The 21,146-nt window shown below is 32.8% G+C and overlaps 1 protein-coding gene across 2 annotated transcripts in view; it reads left to right on the forward strand.

The window, feature by feature from the left end:
- Window positions 1–21,146, forward strand: part of MDGA2 (MAM domain containing glycosylphosphatidylinositol anchor 2) — a 780,047-nt gene that overhangs the window by 580,797 nt on the left and 178,104 nt on the right. For both annotated transcript variants that reach the window (XM_079126024.1, XM_079126023.1), the window contains exon 8: window positions 18,945–19,238. In XM_079126024.1, coding sequence (XP_078982150.1) covers window positions 18,945–19,238 — 294 coding nt within the window. The remainder of the gene's footprint in view (window positions 1–18,944; window positions 19,239–21,146) is intronic.

Consider the following 21,146-nt stretch of genomic DNA (forward strand, 5'->3'; position numbering starts at 1 on the left):
ATTGGATGGTTCAAATAATAAAAGGAAAATTGCAAAAGTAGCAAACTTTTATAAGGGTCTTATTCTCACTCTTAAATAAATTTGAGAAACTATAAGTTGTTCACATCAAATATTATGGTTTTACATTATTCTTATTTTGATCACTGACCATCAGCATCAGTGGAGACTAGAATTTGGAGTTATTGTCTCATTCCCTGTTTTCTTTAACCTCAACTATTCAAATAGTCTAGAATTTTTTGAATATTAAGGAGAAAACACCTTTAAAACCTTCACTAAGTGCCCTATTAAAATGTGCTAAATTATTTAAGGGAGAAATTGCTAAGACTGCACTAAAATAGTGTGACATAGTAAATGGAAACAGTTGAGGAAGACATACTGAATATTCTGGTGTTAATATGAACACAAAATATATGACTCTGGCCATTGGTACACTCCCTTCCATTTTGCTAAATGTGACCTTTATTGAAGAACTCTCAGCCCTGTAGAAATTGTCCATAGTGCAAGAAGATTGAGGCTTGGAGTTCAAATTTGAGAACCCAGTCTAACTCAAAATACAAGTGGAAATTACACCAAATGATCTAAAAGATCAAAGAGAAATTAAGTGTCACCCATAATTGTGAAATTTATTCATGAATACAGATGTTCAAAAATTTTTTTATTTAGTAACCACTCTAGTATGGGGATATAGGAAGAAGTAAAAACATAATAAACAATAGAGTAGATCTTCCAGTGAGATTATACTTGACTGACTTTACAATAAGAGACAGTAGTGCTTCCTTTAATATACAATCTAAGTACTATGAAAGTACACAGGATAATATTCCTGAATCTGATCAGAAAGAATTCCAAAGGGCAGGTAGCATCTCAATTGGATTAAGATTAAGACAGTAGACCTTAGGAGGAAAGATATAACATTGGATCTTAGTAGCTCACATTCACAAAATCAAAAACAACCAAAGACTGGGTGGGCATGGTGGCATTTGCCTATAATCCCGGCAGCTCAGCAGACTGAGGCAGAAGGCTAGCAAGTCCAAAAATAGCCTCAGTAAGTTAGCAAGGCCCTAAGTAATTTAGCAAGATCCTGTCTCGATGTTTAAAAAATGGGGAGGGGAGTGGGAAATGTGGCTCAGCATTTATACACCCCTGAGTTTAATCCTTGGTACCAGAAAAAAACAACAGGGAAAGGATTTTCTTAGGGGAGCCTATCTATTCATTGAATGAATCTACAGAGATCAAAAAAGAGACAACTAGAGGAAAAGTGGTAGAGAAATAAAAGAATTCTAAGCAAAGAAAATGTTTCATCTATTTCATTATTTTTTCACTGTAAGTATTCGGTGAGTAACTTAGAGATTACTTGAGCCAAAATGTAGAAATTATTAATTAGAAAGGAATAAGGCAATGTGGATAAACAATACATCATGACAAGTGGGCAAATGAAACAACAAAAGATATAGGAAGCTCAACTAATGGGAAAAGCTTGAGACTCACTCATGAACTACATGGGAGAAGTCAATCAACAATTTTGTATCTTAGATTCCTTCTTGCTCACTACTGTTTTGCAATATTTTCAAGATGGAATTTGAAGAAATAGAATGAGTAAAAAAGGAACAGAAGAAAAAAATTAGAGATTGATTATGTGTATGGAGGTACAATTTATTCAGCTGGAGAGATTGATAGGAATCAATGAGGTGCTCAGGAACAATCACAACCTCTCTTATTAAGGGGCAGTTAAGTCAATGACCAGTGCTCTCGAGTCAATTTAAGAAAGAGCCTGATTGACGTCAAGCAATGTAATGTAGTGCAGGCCCTGGACTTGGGTCCAGGCCTAAATTTACCACTTAGTACCTTTATGATCTTGGGTCTGCTTGGACCTCAAAACTTTTAATCTATAGAATGAAGGTATCAGTTGGGTAACATTTCCAAGTAGTGTTTTCATGGGAATTAGAAATTATTTGGAATATTCTCACAAGAAATACATTTCACTACCCCCCATTTCTTCTCCCAACTTCAGAACAAAATATGTTTCTCTTTTACATATCTTCTATGTAAAGTTTATGTTCGACAAAGGAGTCTGACTTTCCACATATACACATGCACACACACCATTAAATACTCATAATTGAAAACTACCATCTTGGTCGAGTTTTTTCATCCCTTCTAAAATGCTAATATTTCTGTGATTATAAACCATCAGCCTTATATTTTTACTGTGGTAATACCAAGTACTGACTTAGGGATTTTACATTGTGAGAGATATTTTATATATATGTTTTTATATATATATGACAGTAGAATATATTTTGACATACTAGACATACATGGAGTATAGCTTATTCTACTTAGGATCCCATTCTAATTCTATTCCCGTTCTAATAGTGGCTGTACATGATGTGGAGTTACATTGGTCATGTATTCACATAGGAAAGTTATGTCCCATTCATTTTACTGTCTTTTCTATTCCTTTCCCCATTTCCCCTCCCTTCTCTTTTTTACCCTTTGTCTAATCAAATGAACTTCTATTCCTCTCTCCCCCCACCTTATTGTGTGTTAGCATCCACATATCAGAGAGAACACTCAGCCTTTGTGTTTTTTGGGACTGGCTTATTTCACTTGGCATGTTCCAGTTCCATCCATTTACCAGCAAATGTCACAAAGTTATTCTTTTTAATGTCTGAGTAATACTCCTTTGTGTATATATACCACAGTTATCCATTCATCTGTTGAAGGGCACCTAGGGTGATTGTAAAAGGTGTTTGAAAGAACAAATTAGTTTGGTATTATTTGTAGCTGAGGGGATGGCAAAATATCCTTGTGTTTCTGGTGACCAATTAGAAAATAAGTTGTGATGATCAGGAGAAAGGATAGAATTAAACAAAGACTTTGTAAGTAATTGCATTCATTAGAAACACAATGGGTCAAGAAGAGAATAAACAGCCAAGTCAAAATATGTTCAGGGAAATGTTGGAAAAAGTGGAAGCCATAAGAGTGACCATTGGAAGTCAAGGAAAAAGAACAGGCCAATTTGTACAGAAAAGGAGAAAACCCAGAGGAAAATATTCTGTATTTATAATGTGTTCATGACTTTCAGTACTTCTTCATCAGCATGAAAAAGCATCTAAATGCTTTATTTTTTCCCTGATATGTTAGTACTGATGCTTAGATTTTGATAATAGAAACAGATCTTATTTTCCCGTAAGTGGAAGAAAGAGTCTTCAACAAGAGAGGAAGGGCAAAAAAGAGAGAAATTGAAATGAAGTAGTGGGACAAAAGAGGAAGGGGAGACTAGGAGAGAAGGAAGGAGATTATCGTATTTTAAATATGGCATTTTGATATAAAGAACACCTATCCCCAGATTGTGTGGCATCTTCTTAGGCCACAGGTGGCATTATAAACGAGGAGGTAATGACTGTATTGATCCTCTTTTTTAAATGGCACTTACAGGAATGAGAGGGAATATTTAAAACATTCTTGGTTGCAACTTATTTTGGGATCTATAAATATGTTACCATTTTTACTTTTTATTTCAGGGGAAAACATAAATTTATTGCATTAAATTATCTATTTTCTATAATGATTCAATAAACATTAGTTATATTTTCATCTTATAATTTGCTCACATAAAGTTGCATCTATATAATTATGTAAATAACATTGGATTTATAATTCCTTGAAATTATCATCTTAAAATACCCAAATATCACAACAAAGGTTCTCTTTAAAGCTTATAGTCTAAAGGTGCCTAAGGGCTTCTGTTTAATTACTGTTCCAAATTTGAGCACATTCTTTACTTGGTGGAATTCAATGTTTTGAAATTTTCATCTTCTATCAAAGTAATCAACGATAAAGAAGTATGTACACCTAATTTATGCTTCCTATACATTTTATCCCTTTCTAATACAAGCAAGAGGAACATAGGAACTATTTGAATTTAAAATGACTAAGTATAGTTTTCTTTAATCTAATAGGGAAAGGAAAAATCATTGGTTAGTTCCCTAATTTGCATTTAGAATTATAACTAGAAATAATTTACTTGAGTTAAAAAATGATAAATAACTGATGAAGAATAGATTTCTTCTTTAAATGTATAGTTAATAATGAAATATAAATTGAGATATATTATTTTAAAAGTACAGTGCCAGAATCACCCTGACTCTTTCGACTATAGGAGAAGATAAAGATTTGGGAAATGCTGCTATTTTCATCACATAGGCACTTGGGACAACATTTCACATTCTTATGTTCACAGTGCACTGCTAATCTGCCATTAGGTAACTGGGGGACAGAGAAGTAAATAGAAGTAGCTGTACTGACTAGATCCATAAACAAACAGTTTGGTTTTCATTTTTCTCTGTCTTAGAAAAATTTCTAGGACCGTAGATCTTCTGGCATTAGATAGAACAGTCACTATAGTGATTTAATTTGTATGTGATGTCTTTAAGTTTCACTTTGCAGTCTAAAATGTCTGAAATCAAAGTCACTTACTTCTTGCGTTCCAAAATAGAAACTAGAACTATTATTAATTTAAAAATCTTTTTTAAATTATTTTTTCTAATTAGTTAGACATGACAGTAGAATGTATTTATGTGTTTTGATAAGTCATATGTAAATGGAGTATAATTTCTCATTTTTCTGATTGTACATGTTGTAGGATCATATCAGATGTGCAGCCATATATATATATATATATAAAGTAATAATATCTTTCACTCTACTTTCCTTCCTACCCCCACCTCTTTCCCTCCCTTCACTTCCCTCTACCTAATCTAAAGTAACTCTATTCTTTCCTAGTACCCCCACCTTATTGTGAATAAGCATCCACATATTGGAGAAAATATTCTGGCTTTGGTTCCCATAAAATCTCCTAGCTAATAAATATTTTTTTCAATGTCAAAAGGGACTCATTAATTTTTGTAATGTTTAGAATTATTCATCTTTTTTTGATGGGTATCAGTGAGGTTTGGAAAAGAGAGTACAGGAAAATTTGGAGAGCCATTAAATTAGAATATGAGTAGTCCAATATTAGGATATTTATATATTCTGAATAGTTTTATTTTTGGTTCGTTTATTTATTCTTATTGTGGTGCTAGAAGTACCACAAAGAACTCAGGAACACTTCACTATTAAACTACATCCTGGGCACTTTTTTCTTTTTATTTTGAGGCAGTCTCATCAAGTTGCTGAGGCAGGCCTCAGATTTGCCAAGACTGTCCTAAAATTTGCAATCTTTGTGCCTCAACCTCCCAAACAGCTGGAATTACGTGCCTGTGCCACTGTACCCTGATGAATATTTTTAGTTAGGTTTTGATGTTATTTGTTTGTTCATTTGTTGCTGTGCTGGGGATTGAACCCAGAGGCATTTAACACTGAGATTCAGCCCCAGCCTTTTTATTTTGAGACAGGGTCTTGCTAAATTGCTTAGGTTGGCCTTCAATTTTTAATACCCCTACTGAACCCCCTGAGTTGCTGGGATTACAGATGTGTGTCACCTTGCCCAGCTGTATTGTGAATATTTTTAAATAAATAAAATAAGGATTATTGGTGTGAATCCCCAGATTCCTATTTCATAAAATATCTTAAAAAATCTTTTGTCTTAATTATTAGCATAGTTTTTAAACACTAAGGACACTTACAGATTACTTATTACCTTTAATTTTACAGAGAAGAAAATGGGACGCAAAAGTTTATTCTTTTCATTTTCTACAGCTATAGCCAAACTTGAGTTTTCAATTTCAGATTCTAAATCCAATGTGAGAGCTTTCAGCATGCACTAAGATTTTAGATTAAGTAGATATTTCTCTTTACTTTCTCAGGGAATTCTGATATCTGTCCCATCTGTTTGGCAAAGGCCTTGTATGAGAGGGTTCCTCGGGTGTTAGAATATTCTGAAAGGAACTGGATCATGTGACCCCATGCTGAGTTGTAGGGTTTATAAGATTCTCAAGAGTCCTAGTCCAAGAAGATCACTTGGAAGAGTGTTAGGATGGTAGGTTATGCTTGTCAGTCTTATATCCACCCACAGAATTGGGGAGGGACCTTATCTCTTCTAACTAATGCACATAGATTCACCAGTCGTATTTTCACTAAAGAAGATCTTTTCCACATTATGCTCAATTAAAATATCTCTATAGGAATTTAAGACAATGATATTTGTCTTATCCTAGCTCTCTGAAATCAGTGGACACATGGTTTGGGTTTGAGTGGTATAATTAAATATGAATAATATTACTAGAATATATTAAAACTATAATATATTAAAACTCAAGCACACTAATAGAGATCACATTGTTTATAGTGATTTTTTTTAACTTTTGTAGTAGCATTCCAAACTTCAGAAAAATGCATGGGTGTAAACATGCAGCATAAACAGTAAACAGATATGTCTACACCCAATTTAAGAAACAAAACATCACCATATGCTAAAGCATTTCAAAGTATTACAATCCACATAATGTACAACTCTTATTCACACACACACACACACACACACACACACACACACACACACACACAAAGATGTCTGGCATATTTACTATATTCTAGTTGCTGGACTAAACACTTTAGAGTTGGTACTCAGGTTATCATTTGAAGTAGGTATTGTGACAAAACTCACTTTAACTACAAATTAGAAAAAAGTATAAGTAATTTTTACTAAGTAGAGGCATACATTGTGAACAATTGGTCAATTCTGGCTATAGAACCTGGGTTCTTCACCCAAAACTCACAATCTCTCAATGAACTGAATTCAAGTAATGAGATTTCAGGCTCCAGATATGCACTGTCAGAAGGGTATTTTAATGAGTGAATCCATCTGAAAAACCTCAAAACACAGCATGCCTTTTGCTCTGTTTGACTGAAGAATTAGAACATGAGAGTCCTGTGAGATGACAGTCAGCCTACCAGGAAGCTCAGGATCAGGACAGACAGCTGTAGAAAAGGGTACATGATGGTGATCAGAGAGGAAGGAATAACTGAGAACACTAGCCTCCTCTCAAGTACATGACAGATTAGAATATTCAGAATTTTTCATATTTTATAGAGCTTCAGTCACTAATAATGACTAGATTAAAAATATGTAAAAGGAGAAAAATGTCACTGCACTTTCCAAAATGTTCTATGTACAATATAAAATGAATGGGTAATTTAAATATGTGAAGTAGAAATAATAAAATGGTAAGCAGTTCAAATGTCTGTCTAAAATGCATTTAGCATGAATTACAGTCCACTCTAAATGAAACATAAGTAGTCCACTTTTACCAAGTCTATCTAAATAATACTTGTAAACAAAATAGATTTAGTTGACATTTAAACAGAAATATCCTTGCTTGAAAATAAAATGCAATGTAAAACCATATTAATAGAATTTCACTAAACTCTATTCACCCTCGGAATGAGTTATATATCATTCCAAATGATGACATTGTATGAGTTTTTATGTGGTTTTAAAATATGTCCGTATTTTATTGTAGCATTTTATACTTCTCCGACCAGCAAAATTGATCATAAAATGCAATCATGCATCAGTAGAATATTTGTTAATAAGTACTTCATGCATTACAAGAAAACCTTCCTCCTATTTTTTTAATTGACCAGTTATCTACTAACGGATTTGTTAATTAAGACCTCATTTGCTTTAAAGAACATGTGGCACTGATTTGATGATGGAACATTGTGTTTCCTGGTCATTTATTTTTGCTCTTGATAAAGCATGAAAGAGCCAGCTTCATTTTATGTTGAAATGTTTATTAAGATGGTGATAGTATGTATTTCCACAGGATAAGGCAGCTTCAGTGGTGTACAATAAGTGGTGTAATTAGGGAATTTGTAAACCACAGGCATTGTCCAGAGTGATCATTTATAAGAGGCCTAATGGTGTCACATGGGTTCTATAAGGAGACAAATGGCCTTTTCATTGTAGAGGTAAATTGATTTTTCTAGCTATTCTGCATGGAAGAGTTTACCACTGAAAGCAACAGTTGCTCTAGAAAGTAAATTACAGATTGCTTTAAAGTATCTTTGCTTTCATAAGATGCATTTGATATATAATTTATAGCTTATCTTCCTTTTAATTTAGAATTCCTTCATCCACAGGAAAGCAGTGACATAATTAACATGATCAGACAGCGTTTTTACTTTCTGGTCCCTGGTTTTCATGGTAACACCCTGACCTTTGTGAAAATGGACACCATTGACATTTTGTCATCCTCATAAGAGAGGAATAGATGTATTTAGGGATGTCCAAACCTCATTACTTCATAGAAATAGAATGAGAGCCGGGATATCTGTATTATGTGCCATTTTGTGGTAATATCAAAATATATTTGTCTAGTGGCAGACAAATGCAACCTCCTATCCTTGGATAACTTTGGAGGTGCTTCTCACTATTCAGATTATCTTTTCCCTTTCCCAAATGTTATTTTCTTCTAACAGTGTCCTTATCTAAAATGTATATGCATCTTCTGGACACCTGATAATAGCAATGAGATTTATGTACAAAACTATATTTTTATCCTTTACTTATATGAACATTTATTTGATGTTATATGCATGTATGAGCAAAACCTAATCTATGCCTTCAGTATCTGAATCTATGCATAATAATCAAGTACAGTAATTGATATTGCATTAATGAAGGACAATGATAAGAAAACAATAATAACTGACATTTTATGTGTATTCTAACCTATAACTTGAGTTTAACATCTTATGAAAGGAAAAAGGAAAGTAGGTACTATTTTGCTCACTTTATATATATCGAGAGATGAGATGCAGGCTGGATATTCTACTCAAGGTCTTCCAGCTGACAGGCAACGGAGCTGAGGTTTGAATCTAGGCAGCCTGACCTATGCCTTATTCTTCACAAGTATATTTCAAAACTCAACGTGCTTTACAGTTAATTGGATACTGTCCTATGCATTGTACCATTTTATCTTTAAATTATTATTGAGTTTTCTTTTCATCATTAGACAACTTTTTAGAGATGCATTTCTTGTCTAATATCTTTAGTTTGCATAATATACTATTTTGTATAATATACTAATTTTCAGACAATGAATCTGAGTTTTGGACTTCCCATTATCAAGATTACAGAGCTAGAACATGGGTTAGGTCCTGAGTCTGTGTCATATTTCTAATCTTGCACTCTTACAGTTTTTCCAAACTCTTAAAAAGGCTTCTCTAATTAAGAAATAACAATGGGCTATTACCAGCTACTAAGAAGCCTCAGTTTTAATAAGTTTCTACAACACATAGTGTAATTCTGGAAGGTGGTGAATGGCTTATACTTCTTGCCTCCAGTCTTAGCATATCTGCCTATTGAAAGGGCTCAAAAATGTGTTAAAATATATTAACTCTAGTTAAAGTACAAACTTTTATATATGGAATCCTGCCATTGGTTACTCCCTGAGTGCTTGCTAGTAATTAAAGGGATAATATACATATATATGGATCCATAAATGTATTTGGATAAATCATGACATCATTTTTAATAGAAAGTAGACATGAATGCAAATATGTTACAGAATATAAAAATTGTAGGAATTTGGAACTCAGCTTTTTAGCTGTGTCTCTTGTCTATTATCTTTCTGAATAATATAATATTTGGAGTGCAATAATAAATTTGTAATAAGTTAAAATTAGTTAATTATACCCACATAACTGCAGGTTTCCAGATTTACTCTGCACTTTATTAAAAAAAAAACTGAACTTGAAATGAATAAAAATGGTAAGTGGAGGAATCTGTCCCTTTTTTCCAGAAATATTTTTAGGTTGATTATTTCTTTACGGAATGATCTAGTTATAGCTTAATAATAAAATGACTTATGACCTTATTGGGTGCTTTGACCCTTATAAATGCCCCTTTATTATTGCAAAAATAAACAACTGCCTGCCTTGTACTGTCCATAATCTCAGTCTAGTTCATATTCCTTTCTGCTAACTTTATAATGTAATTTGAATCATTAGCAAGCTGAAAGATCTGACTTCTGTTTGCTTATTTGGTTGTTTAAGAAAAAAATTTTTTTCTACAAGTGAGACTTTATACCTAATCAGTGACTGTTGTTCATTTATGTATTTTAGTGTCTGAGAAACACATGCAATAAATCAAGGGAGGGAGATTAGAAAAAGAAAAAAAGTATACTTTTACATCTTCTTCCAAAGAGGTTAGTAGAAGATTATATTACTAATAGAGGTTTATTTTGCTGTTTCTAGAAAATATTTTATTATAAGCTCGAGTTAGAAAACCAAATTGTGTGAAGATCATAACAAATCATGTTACTTGAAAAATTAACCAAATGGTACTTAAGCAACCTGAGCCAACTCCCATTCAACTTATCTGTTTGTGAGGCAACAAGAATAGAACCTGTGCTTATTTGTGACTGGTCTTTCAGCTTGTGTAGCAGGGAAAAATATGAATGCCATGCAGAGAATGTTTTTCTATTTTGTTCTTTCATCTTACACTTTGTGTTCTATCGAATCCCTCAGAGACTATTCTTGTGCCATAGCAACACCTGCTGGGAGAGGGAAGTTGGAACAGCCACAACTGTTGCCTGCCAAACCTGTTTTCCTGATTGAATGGCACTGCATGTCCTCCATCCTCCAGTACCAAACCTTCAGAGTTGCTACCTCCAGGATCCTGCCTCTCCCCATATGTTTCAAATAACTAACAATACCATTCTAATAAGGTTTCCCAACTCTTACGAAAAATAAGCATTGTGCATGTGTGTGTATGAATGTACGTTTCCCTTTAGAGTATCCAGATGCAAATGCTGTGGTATTTTAACATCATGTTTGTTTTCAATGTGGGCTTTCTTCCTGCTCTGTTCCTAGATCTGTAAAATATTGTCAATCTGATTTTGTGAGCATCTTCTGATTTATTATGGGTGAGAGTCTTAAAAGTGTGTTGGTGCAAAAATAAAAGGCAATTTTTATTTGCAGAGTATAATAAGAGATGTATTTATGCTAATTCATATCATGGACAGAAAGAGTAGGCATACCATCTGGTGTGAAGGCATATTTATAAATAAGTGCTTGTCTCATATGTAATTTACCCATAGGACTCTAAGTTATAAAACTCTTATGAGTCCACATTGACATTCTATTATAAACAAGCAAGTCTTTAATTGCTAAGTGAGGAAAATCATGGAACAAATTGTTCAATACTACCAAATTATTCTGACTTTTAGAATATTATCTTTACCTCCTTGTGTCACAGCTATTGCCAGATCAAACAATAGTTGAAGTGCTAACATTATAGAAATAATTTTTGTGTGAATTTTTAAAAGGAAGAATGGAGAAGCGAAAAATGATCTTGAAATTTGGGCTTAATAATTAAGCTTTGGATAATCAAAAGGTAATCACTCACCAAAAGTTTTCTTACCTTGGTTGCTTAGCAACTTTGATGCTCCATCTATCATTCAAGAATTTTTTAAGCATTTATAAAATACATTAGCTCATCACACAGTGTGGGAGCTACTGAAGAAACAGAAAGATCCATGTGCTGACACCAGCGTGCTTTAGTATATATGAAAGGGATTGCATACTTCAACATGGCTGAAATAGAGTTCATTGGACATACTCTAATTTGTAGAGACATGGATGCAGAAATCAGGAAAGACTAAATATTTCAGAAAGCTTAAACTGGGCCTAAAGAATGGAGGAGAATCATTGAAAAGTTATGGTAATATTAAACTCATTTCTGTTTAGAAGGTGAGCAGTTGAGAATGAACCAAATGTGTTAATCAGATTGAAAGTCCTGCCTCAACTGAGTAGAGAACTTTCTGTAGAAATACCAAGGTGTATTAAGACTTGGCAGGTAAGATGGAAAACAAGCAATGTAATTTAGTCTTTCTGTCCTGGAAAATGGGGAGCCACTATAAATATGCCAAGGGTAGACTGACATGATTTTTAAGAAAGATTAGTTCAGAAATGGTAAGTGTTGTGTTTTTTTTTTTTTTTTCTTTTCTTCTTTGCTTTGGAGGCAGAGATGAATTAACAAGTGAGGAACCTTTAGCATTGTATTTCTTTTGTCACCCTGCTTATCTTCCCATCTCACCTTATTATATTATTTTAATTGACACATAATCATTAATCTGACTAAAAGTAGATTACATTTATTAGTTTAAAAGTATTATCAAGACTTGAATATGAATCAATTTTAACTTGAAGGAAATTCTCAAATTTGCCTTATATCATCATATGAATATTTTTCAATGGCCACTGAACAGGTATTCTTATAAATTTGGGTATTAAGGCAATTACTCCCAATTTTAGTGAAGTGTTCAAATCAGCTGTGAGGTATGTGGTGATTATAATATTTTTTAATATTAGTGTACAGAGGTTTTAAAATAAAGATTACAATTATAACATTTTGCTCTTTACTCTGAGTATGTTTTCCTGAGTAGAAGAGGAATTAGTGGAGTTACAACAAGCATGCTGACAGTTTTATTTAACTAGTGGTTTGTCTTATTTACACCACAGTTCATTATGAGATGTCATTACTGATGTCCCAATGGCAATTGTTATAACTGCTAAGTATTTAGTTTCATGTGAAATGAATTTATGATTTGTCAAAACCTCAAAATCTGAATATACCCAAGTGCATCTCTCAGGCTTTTAAAACTCATCTGAAAAGTGCCAGCCAAAAACGAGATTGAGAACTGCAAACAGATCTTGAGAAATCACTCATGTGTGATGCACGCAGTATCTGTCCTCCAAAACTAGAAAGTCTGCAATGACGATGTTTTTACCTTGGCATCTTGGGTGGTAGATCACCAAGGGTGAAACTCATAGCACAGGAAAATTCAGTGTGTAGTAAAATTTTTAAACCTATCTATGGTTTTTGAAGAAAATGAACATGCACAAATATACATTAGATTATGTTCATTTGGATTGGTTATATCTACAAATTCATTATTTGCTTCAGTCTTTTTAAACAATTATTTATAGCTGGCCAACATGTGAATTCTGGAACTTTGGCCTGTAAGTGTCATTTATAAGCACATAATTTCTTTGAAATCTTATTTATATGTTTAGTATAGATTGTTCATTCCATTCTAGAACACATATATCTATTATTAACAATTTTGCCCCAAATTGAAGTATAATTGAATTAGTGCTATACTTGGATTTTTTAAGAATGAAGCTGGTTGCCTTGATGGGGAAATTCTACTAATTTCTTTATAAAAATCATAATATGTTCCAAGCTACAATTTTGTTTTAATATTTACTATTAAATTGTAGTATAAACGTTAATTTATTTTATTTTACCTATTTATTTTGTTGGTACTTGGAGTTGGACTCAAAGGCTCTTTACCACTAAGTTATATACCCAACCCTGTTCATTCTGTATTTTGAGACAAGGTCTCATGAAATTACCCAGGCTTTCCTTGAACTTGAGATCCTCCTGACTCAGCCTCTGGAGTATCTGAGATTACAGGCATGCTCCACCACACCTGACAAATGCTAATACATTTTAAATCAATGAGTACATAGGCATGTTTACCTGTCTTTGTTTCAGGCATCATGGTATTTTGTCACATAGTTCAAAGGAACTAAGCTTCCCCCACATTCTGTTCAGTAAGGCAAATAAAACAGTCATTTTTCAAGTAAAGACTAAAGATCTAATTTCCTTAGCTTTCTTCTCAATAAAGAAATGAAAATATTTTCCTTCTCTTTGTTTGTTCTATTTTACAGTCTGTGATACAATGGAAAAGTTGACAGAAATCCAATTTGTTCAAATTGTCTATTTTTTTATGTTTGGAAGGAGAAACTGGTTTAATATCATGTTTTTCAAGTTTCTCTGATTGCAGCATCTCCTACAGTAACATTTCAGACAAGAAAAATCAAAGCAAGGGCTATCTAAAATATATGTCAGAAAAAGTACCTGTATTTTTATTTGGTGGGGCTCTTTTTCTAGCAAGTACATTATGAAGAAGTGTGGACCTCAAGAAGTGAAGACATTTCAAGTGTTTGTGCTTAATTTGGTAATGTTTTCATTGTGAGACAATATTTTATAAATGAAGACATAAACCATCTCAGTAAAATTAAATGACATGTCCTCAAATGGCCTTTTCCTCTCTTTTTAAAATTCAATTCAGAGTTTATCCCTACATATGTTTAAGTGAAAGAAGACGTAAAAAGACACTGAAAGAGTCCTTTTCTGACTCTCCTAACTCTCTCAATACCCCACAAATCTCAAGAGTTAAACCAGAAATCTAACTTAACAGCATATTTCATGACTCTACCACTTACTTGCATTATTAATTGGAGAATTACTATATGGTATTATTGTCAGTTTTATTCTAAATGGTGCATGGTTTTTATTTATTGTGTTTACTTCTGGTATCTAATATATTTACAGTTATTTCTCTTTATACCTTCTTACCCTCCATTCTCCCTCTCCCTTACTCCCCTCTTAGTGATTTCACACCTTCCTGATCTGTGCCAGGCCTTAGAGCCAGGCACCAGGCTTGTGTGCTAGAGTAAGAGACTCTGTACCGTCAAGGGGCTGTCTGGTCATAGAGACATACATGGGGGAAAATACAGAGGAGGGCCACAAATGCAGGTTAAAATGGTATACAACTCTTAATGCAACATTCGGTAACCACCATGAATGACCAGGTCAGCCTAGGGGAGGGCAAAGTTTCCACAGAAGTAGGAACATGTGAACATGGTTTCTACACATGGGGTGTGCAGGAGGGTGGGGAGGCAGCAAGGGCCAAACACCCTGAACAGCGGAATGAACTAGTTACTCCCAAGCAGAGAATTAACTAAGCAGTGAAACTTGAAGTCAGTGATGGTTATCAGGAGTGAGCAGTTGAGGAGGAATGTCTCTCACACTTGGTCCTCAGGGAACATCATTTCCAGAGGGATATATTTGTGTGACTAAAAAATGAGGTTTTTATTGAATGAGCTTTGGAAAATAGATCAAATTGATATTTAAGGTTTCTCTGGGCTTCTTGGAGCCTGTAGTATACTAATATGTATTGCTTGTATTGCATAAAATTGCAAAATGAAGGAAAATATAGGAAGAAAATAAAATTTATCAATAATATTGCATTTAAATAAAACTACTCTCAGTGTTTTGACATAGTTCCTTCTGGACTTTCTTTTCCTCTAGATATTTCCCCATATATATCTCCTTATCTTCCCAGAGTCAATGCCCAACTGCCTTACTGTATTAATTTATATATTAGTTGTTAACTTTTCTACCAAGTTTCTAATATGTGAGAGATAGTGTGCTAAATGCTGACAATATAAAAATACAGCATATATATTCTCCTCCTCAAGAAGCTCCCTGCTAACATTCACTGTTATTTTTTCTTTAAAAATAATTTTACTATATAGATATTTGAGGTTTAGAACATGATGTTATGGGATACATATAGATAGTGGTTACTGTAATGAAGCAAATTAACATGTCTGTTATCTTACAAATTGTGTGTGTGTTTGTATGTGTATATTTGTGTGTGTGGAAGAAGAGGGGTGAACAGCTAAAACCTGCCTATATACTATGTAAGAATTGCATACCACTGTTCCTACTGCAGGATAACATGTTTTGTTCAATAATTGTAGTTACAGTCATTCATACTATTCACTAACATGCTCTTTTCATTTAATATAAGCATCTTTATCAATAAATAGAAGACTATTACATCATCATTTAAAAAGGTTCTGTCATATTCTATTATGTGACTGTTCCATGAATTGTTTAAGAAAGCCATTAGGCTGTTTTCAGGTTTTTTTACTATTATTAAAGCAGTGTTACATTGAGCACTCTCACTGAGGTTTCTAGTTCTCCTAGTGACATGGACAAAATTGCATTTATGATGATAAAGTTTACAAGAGGGTAGTAGGAGACCTGGAAGAATGAGGCTGGTGACAGACACTACTTAGGGGACTGTCACAAGAAAGGAAAATAATTACTACTGAGAAATCTGCTCATGTACATGAAAAATAGGCAGGTATGACAATTTTTTTAAATATAGAAACAGGATTTGACATCTGTTTGGAAATAGTGGACAAGAGGAAATGTTGAAACAAAGAAAACTGTGGTTTTTAATCAGCAAATGTGATATGTTAACTATTAACTAAGTTGAGAAATAAGTGGTGTTTTGATTTGAAGATTTGAAATACTTTCGGAATATACAAATAGATTGCAATCATAGGCTGGAAAACCTTGAGGTGAAAGTTAAAATATGTATTATCCATATAAAAAAAAAACAAAGAAAACTTCATGAGACCATGAGAATTTATAAGATCTTGCAATGGAAAACTTACAGTAATAATTAAGAGTTTTGTATAGTGTTTTAGCAGGTAGAAAATTCATTGCATATTGGAAAAATAATGCTAATAAAAGCTTTGGGAAATCTTAAGTTCTTTTGACCAAGAGGGTTGTAGAGAAAGGTTTAGCTTTGATTTCAAGATTTAAAGTCTTTTAGAAGAAGTATTAAAGCATCTTTTAGTTAGTTTTGCTATTTACTATATAACCTGTGTTAATTTGTTAATTTGTTCAAAACTCTATAGTAAAGTTATTAAGATTTAAACTGAGGCTTAAATTTCTGTGACTTTAACTAGGGAAAAAAGCTTTTCCAAATAAGTGAATAACAAAAAAAAATTTACAGAGGGAAGTTTTGAATTATTTATCATAATCTTTTAAAATTTAGAACTATTTGAGGATCGATTTTTATTAGAATGGCTTAAAGTTATAAGGTGTTTAAATATTCACTTCTGTCATTGACTTTTAACTATTCGTTCCATGAGGCTCATCATGGAGTGCTAATTCATAGTTCCAAAACTGGAGAAATCAATACTGAGAGTAGTTGTTCTTGGCCATGGTCATGTGACTTACTTTTGGAAGTGATATGGATTGAATATTTCAAGAGCTAACACTGTTAATAAAATCACTTAATTTATAATATCCTTTTCATTTAATTTATAGGAAATTATCAAAATTTGGGTATTTATATAGGTTGGTATATCTTATAATACATTTTGAAATATGGAAAATATTCTGAAATGGATGAATATAATATAAATATAATATGGTATAAGATACATAATTTTCCAAAATACATATCAAATACTCCCCCACATTCTTGCATTATGTTGCCCCTTTGAATATCACCAAGAAATTAGCAAGAATTTTTTCCAGTGCTAACTCTAAGTTATTAATTCCAGACACCATCATTTCTTGGAGCCTATTCCAGGAATTGTCTCTGCCTTGGCTATCTGCTGTGAATTGTCCTGAATTTGTGTTCTGTTTAAGTCAAACTATTTATCATATCTTATTCGCAATATTCTCATTCATTAAAATTTAGTATTAAATATTTGGCTTTAAGACAGTAAGGGAATTATACAAACATTTAAAATATCTATCAGTGCCTGGAACATAGTAGGGGTATAATAAATGCTAATTTTGTATAACAATCATGAAGGGTGAATAAATACTGCAGTTCCACCCCAAGCATATTACTATAAAATGTTGCTTAGATTTGCATCATTGCTTTGTGATTCATTTCAAAAATATCAAATTATTTGACTAAATTATTGTTTATATCTACAAAATTATAAATTTTAAGAAATCATTTAAGTTTTAAAAATGCAGCCATTTAAAAACATCTTTAATGTCAATTTGTACGATGTATATGTCTTCTTCAAGAAGATAGTAGTTGTTTCAAATGCTATGCATCATATTGCTAGTTTTTTTAACTTGAAATAAATGAAAGATTAAAATGAAAATACTTGAATAGTAAGATAATTTTGGAATCTCTTTAGACTTGTATTTATTTTTTGATATTAGCTGGAAAATAATTGTAAGTCTAGAGTTTTGTTTCTATCTGTAAACTGAAGCAATGTAATACTAGATAGGAGAATAAATCTTTTAATCCATATGCTATACAACTTTCAAAGGAGCTTATGACATTAATTAGAAGAAAAAGGATATTTATGTTTCTGGTTATTCTTATTTCTAGCATTCTGGTTTGCTTGTGATTTTTGATAGATACAGTTATAAAAACCTACATGAATGTATATACAAATGTAGAAGAAATTTAAAAACTCCTAATGAAATATATGATAATAGAAAAATCATTATGTAGTAATTCCCTCATATTAGTTCATGTTTTTCACTAAATCTTAAAATGCATATAGTGCTACACAGTAATTACCATAAAATAAATTTAATTTTCCCTAATATGTTCAGCAAAATCAGAAATTAACTTTAAAAAAGTTCTGACTTTTATTTTCATTGATATATATTTTGAAAACTTACTTAAAATTAGTTTCATAGAAATAGTGACCATGCAATGGCAAACTATTCATATTCATGTGACTTTAAAATATTTTAAAGTAGCATCATATGAAATTCAAATGTTAAAAATTAAAAGTCTAAAAGAGGTGAATATAATGGATTATTTAAGCATATGATCCAGTTTTTCCATTCACTACCACAATGAGAAAGCAGATCATTAATGTTAGCAACAGTTTTTAAACCAGAGTCAAACTTTTCATTTTATATCTCAGATTCCTCCTTCTCCTCTTTCTAAGATTTGCATTTACACTGATTCCCAGATTTATGCAGATGAACCCTACCCTCAGCAAGCAGGATCCACTCTGCTGTCAAAAGTAGATATAAAACACCCAGCTAATGACTGATAGTGAAAGTCATTTAATGGATTTTTTTCTTATATTGACCATTTTCCAACTTAATATCTTATTTATTGTGGTAATGTTTGAAGCCCTCATTTTGAGAATGTTCAATGAAAACAATTTAGAATTTTTTTAAGTGAGGGTATGTTCCATCATTCCAATGGTCTCTCTATTGTTTGTCACCTGAATTGTCACATTTCTTCAACCAGCAGAAATTGTTTCCTTATGATTTTCTGTGCCTGAATATGTTTTTACCAGTTTATACTAACCTTGAAAAATTTTCTTTTTCCCATTTCAAGTTCCACCCAATCTGACTGTTCCACAGGAAAAATCACCTTTGGTCACCAGAGAAGGAGACACAATAGAACTGCAATGTCAAGTCACTGGAAAACCTAAACCCATCATCCTTTGGTCTAGAGCAGATAAAGAAGTTGCAATGCCTGATGGGTCAATGCAAATGGAGAGTTATGATGGAACACTGAGGATTGTAAATGTGTCTAGGGAAATGTCAGGAATGTACAGATGTCAGACCAGCCAATACAATGGATTCAATGTGAAGCCAAGAGAAGCCTTGGTGCAGCTCATTGTTCAGTGTAAGTAATTTCCTTTTCTGTTATTCAGTATGGGCATAAGGGAAGAAATGACATTGTTATTCTATGGGTAAAAGGAGGTGAACTTTGAAATTGGATTAAGAGGAAGTGTTTCTACCTTATTGCTAGTGTTCCCTTAATATGCTTACTACTTCACTATTAGAAACAAAGTTGTATTTTTGTGTATGTGATGAATACAATGGTGTTACTGGGTGGTTGATGCCAAAGAATCACAAAATTATTGGTTAAAAACCATCTAGGTGTTGGGTGCAGTGGCACACATGTAATCCCAGAGCTCAGGAGGCTGAAGCAGGAGGATGGCAAGTTCAAAGCCAGCCTCAGCAACTTAGTGAAGCCCTAAGTAACTCAGCAAGATCCTATCTCTAAGTAAAAATATAGAAAAAGGACTGGGGATGTGACTTAGTGGTTGAACACCCTGGGGTTCAATCCCTGGTATAAAACAAAAAGAAAAACAAAAAAAGCATCCAGGTACAATGAGGCAATGTAAAGACTGGAAATAATGGCTAATTCAGGTTCTGATACTCTTGTTTTGCAGTTTGTTTCTACTTCGTGCAATTGCATTACTTTTTCCCAAATTATCCATTTATTTTAAAGAATTCCTTACATTAAATTGTGGAGACCCAATCATTGAAATTCTTTGTTTATATATCAGAAGTTGTTACAGTGGATTACATAATTACCTGGAAATACAGAGATAATTCAGACAGGTCTTAGGTGCTGAATCTCTGCCTGATTTATCCTAACAAATAAGTGTTTAATTGTGAAAGCTGAACAAGATAATTTTTAAACTGTTTTGATTGAAATCTCAATCACAGTTCTGACAAAATATTGTAGACATTGTGGACTTTATATTTGCTCTTAAAAGAAACTAAATCCATAAATTTAAGAGCTAATAAAGATACAGTGACATTACTGTTATTACTCTTGTTGAGAAAATGTCAAATTCAGTGCAAGATATTAAAATTCAATCATACAATAGTGAATGATAAAAAAAAACTGGCACAGTTGCCTCTGTTGTGTCAGGGATGCAATTGATAAAAGACACTGAGATACAGGCAAAGTTTAGTTCTTTTAATGTAGGTACAAAGGTGCAATTTATCTGGGTCCCAAGTGGACTTTATAGAGAAGTGTATAAACCAACAGCATTCCTCTCAGCAGCAAGCCTTTCTGCCCTGCCCACAAAGGTGACCAGATGCCAGCAGTCTTCCCAGCTCCAGGTGAGGATATCACCAAGTCCTTCAGGTCATTCCCTTTCATGTACTTCCAACTCTTCTGAGGAATCTGGATATTTGTCTAAGTATTTGCCAAGTTCAAACAACTGATAACCGCTCTAGAATATTCCTGAGTGAATCAGAGGTTCATGTTCCAGGACTATGCTCTCTGTCAAAATGATCAGACCCCAGGCCTACCTAAAACTGATTGACTCTTGTAAAACTAATAATGCAGGAATCCTGTAATACTTTAGAAATGAAAAACGTTCTTTTATAGTGATTTTTTTAATATGAAAATGATATGCTTTTACTAAATAGCTATTACAAATGTAATAAATATTGATATGAGATATAAAATAGTTATTTTATACATACAAGCGCATGCATATGTATACACACATACATATGTGTTTATATCATCCTCAGCAATTAGTTTCATCATTGTGGTTCACAGGTTATGTTTTATATTTTGTATTCCCAGGATAATGTTTTTTACATTATAGCTATTCAGTAAATTTATTGAGCTGACATATGTTTTCATAAAAAACAAAATAAGATTATCATATATATGTGTGTGTGTGCATGTGTGTATATATGTATATAAATATATACATATAAAATATGTATGTAAAGAAATAATTTTTTTTTTTTTTTTTGCTTCTTGCATGTCTTTTTAAAA

The sequence above is a fragment of the Sciurus vulgaris genome, assembly GCF_902686455.1.
Source record: "Sciurus vulgaris genome assembly, chromosome: 2".
In the NCBI taxonomy this organism is placed as follows: domain Eukaryota; kingdom Metazoa; phylum Chordata; class Mammalia; order Rodentia; family Sciuridae; genus Sciurus; species Sciurus vulgaris.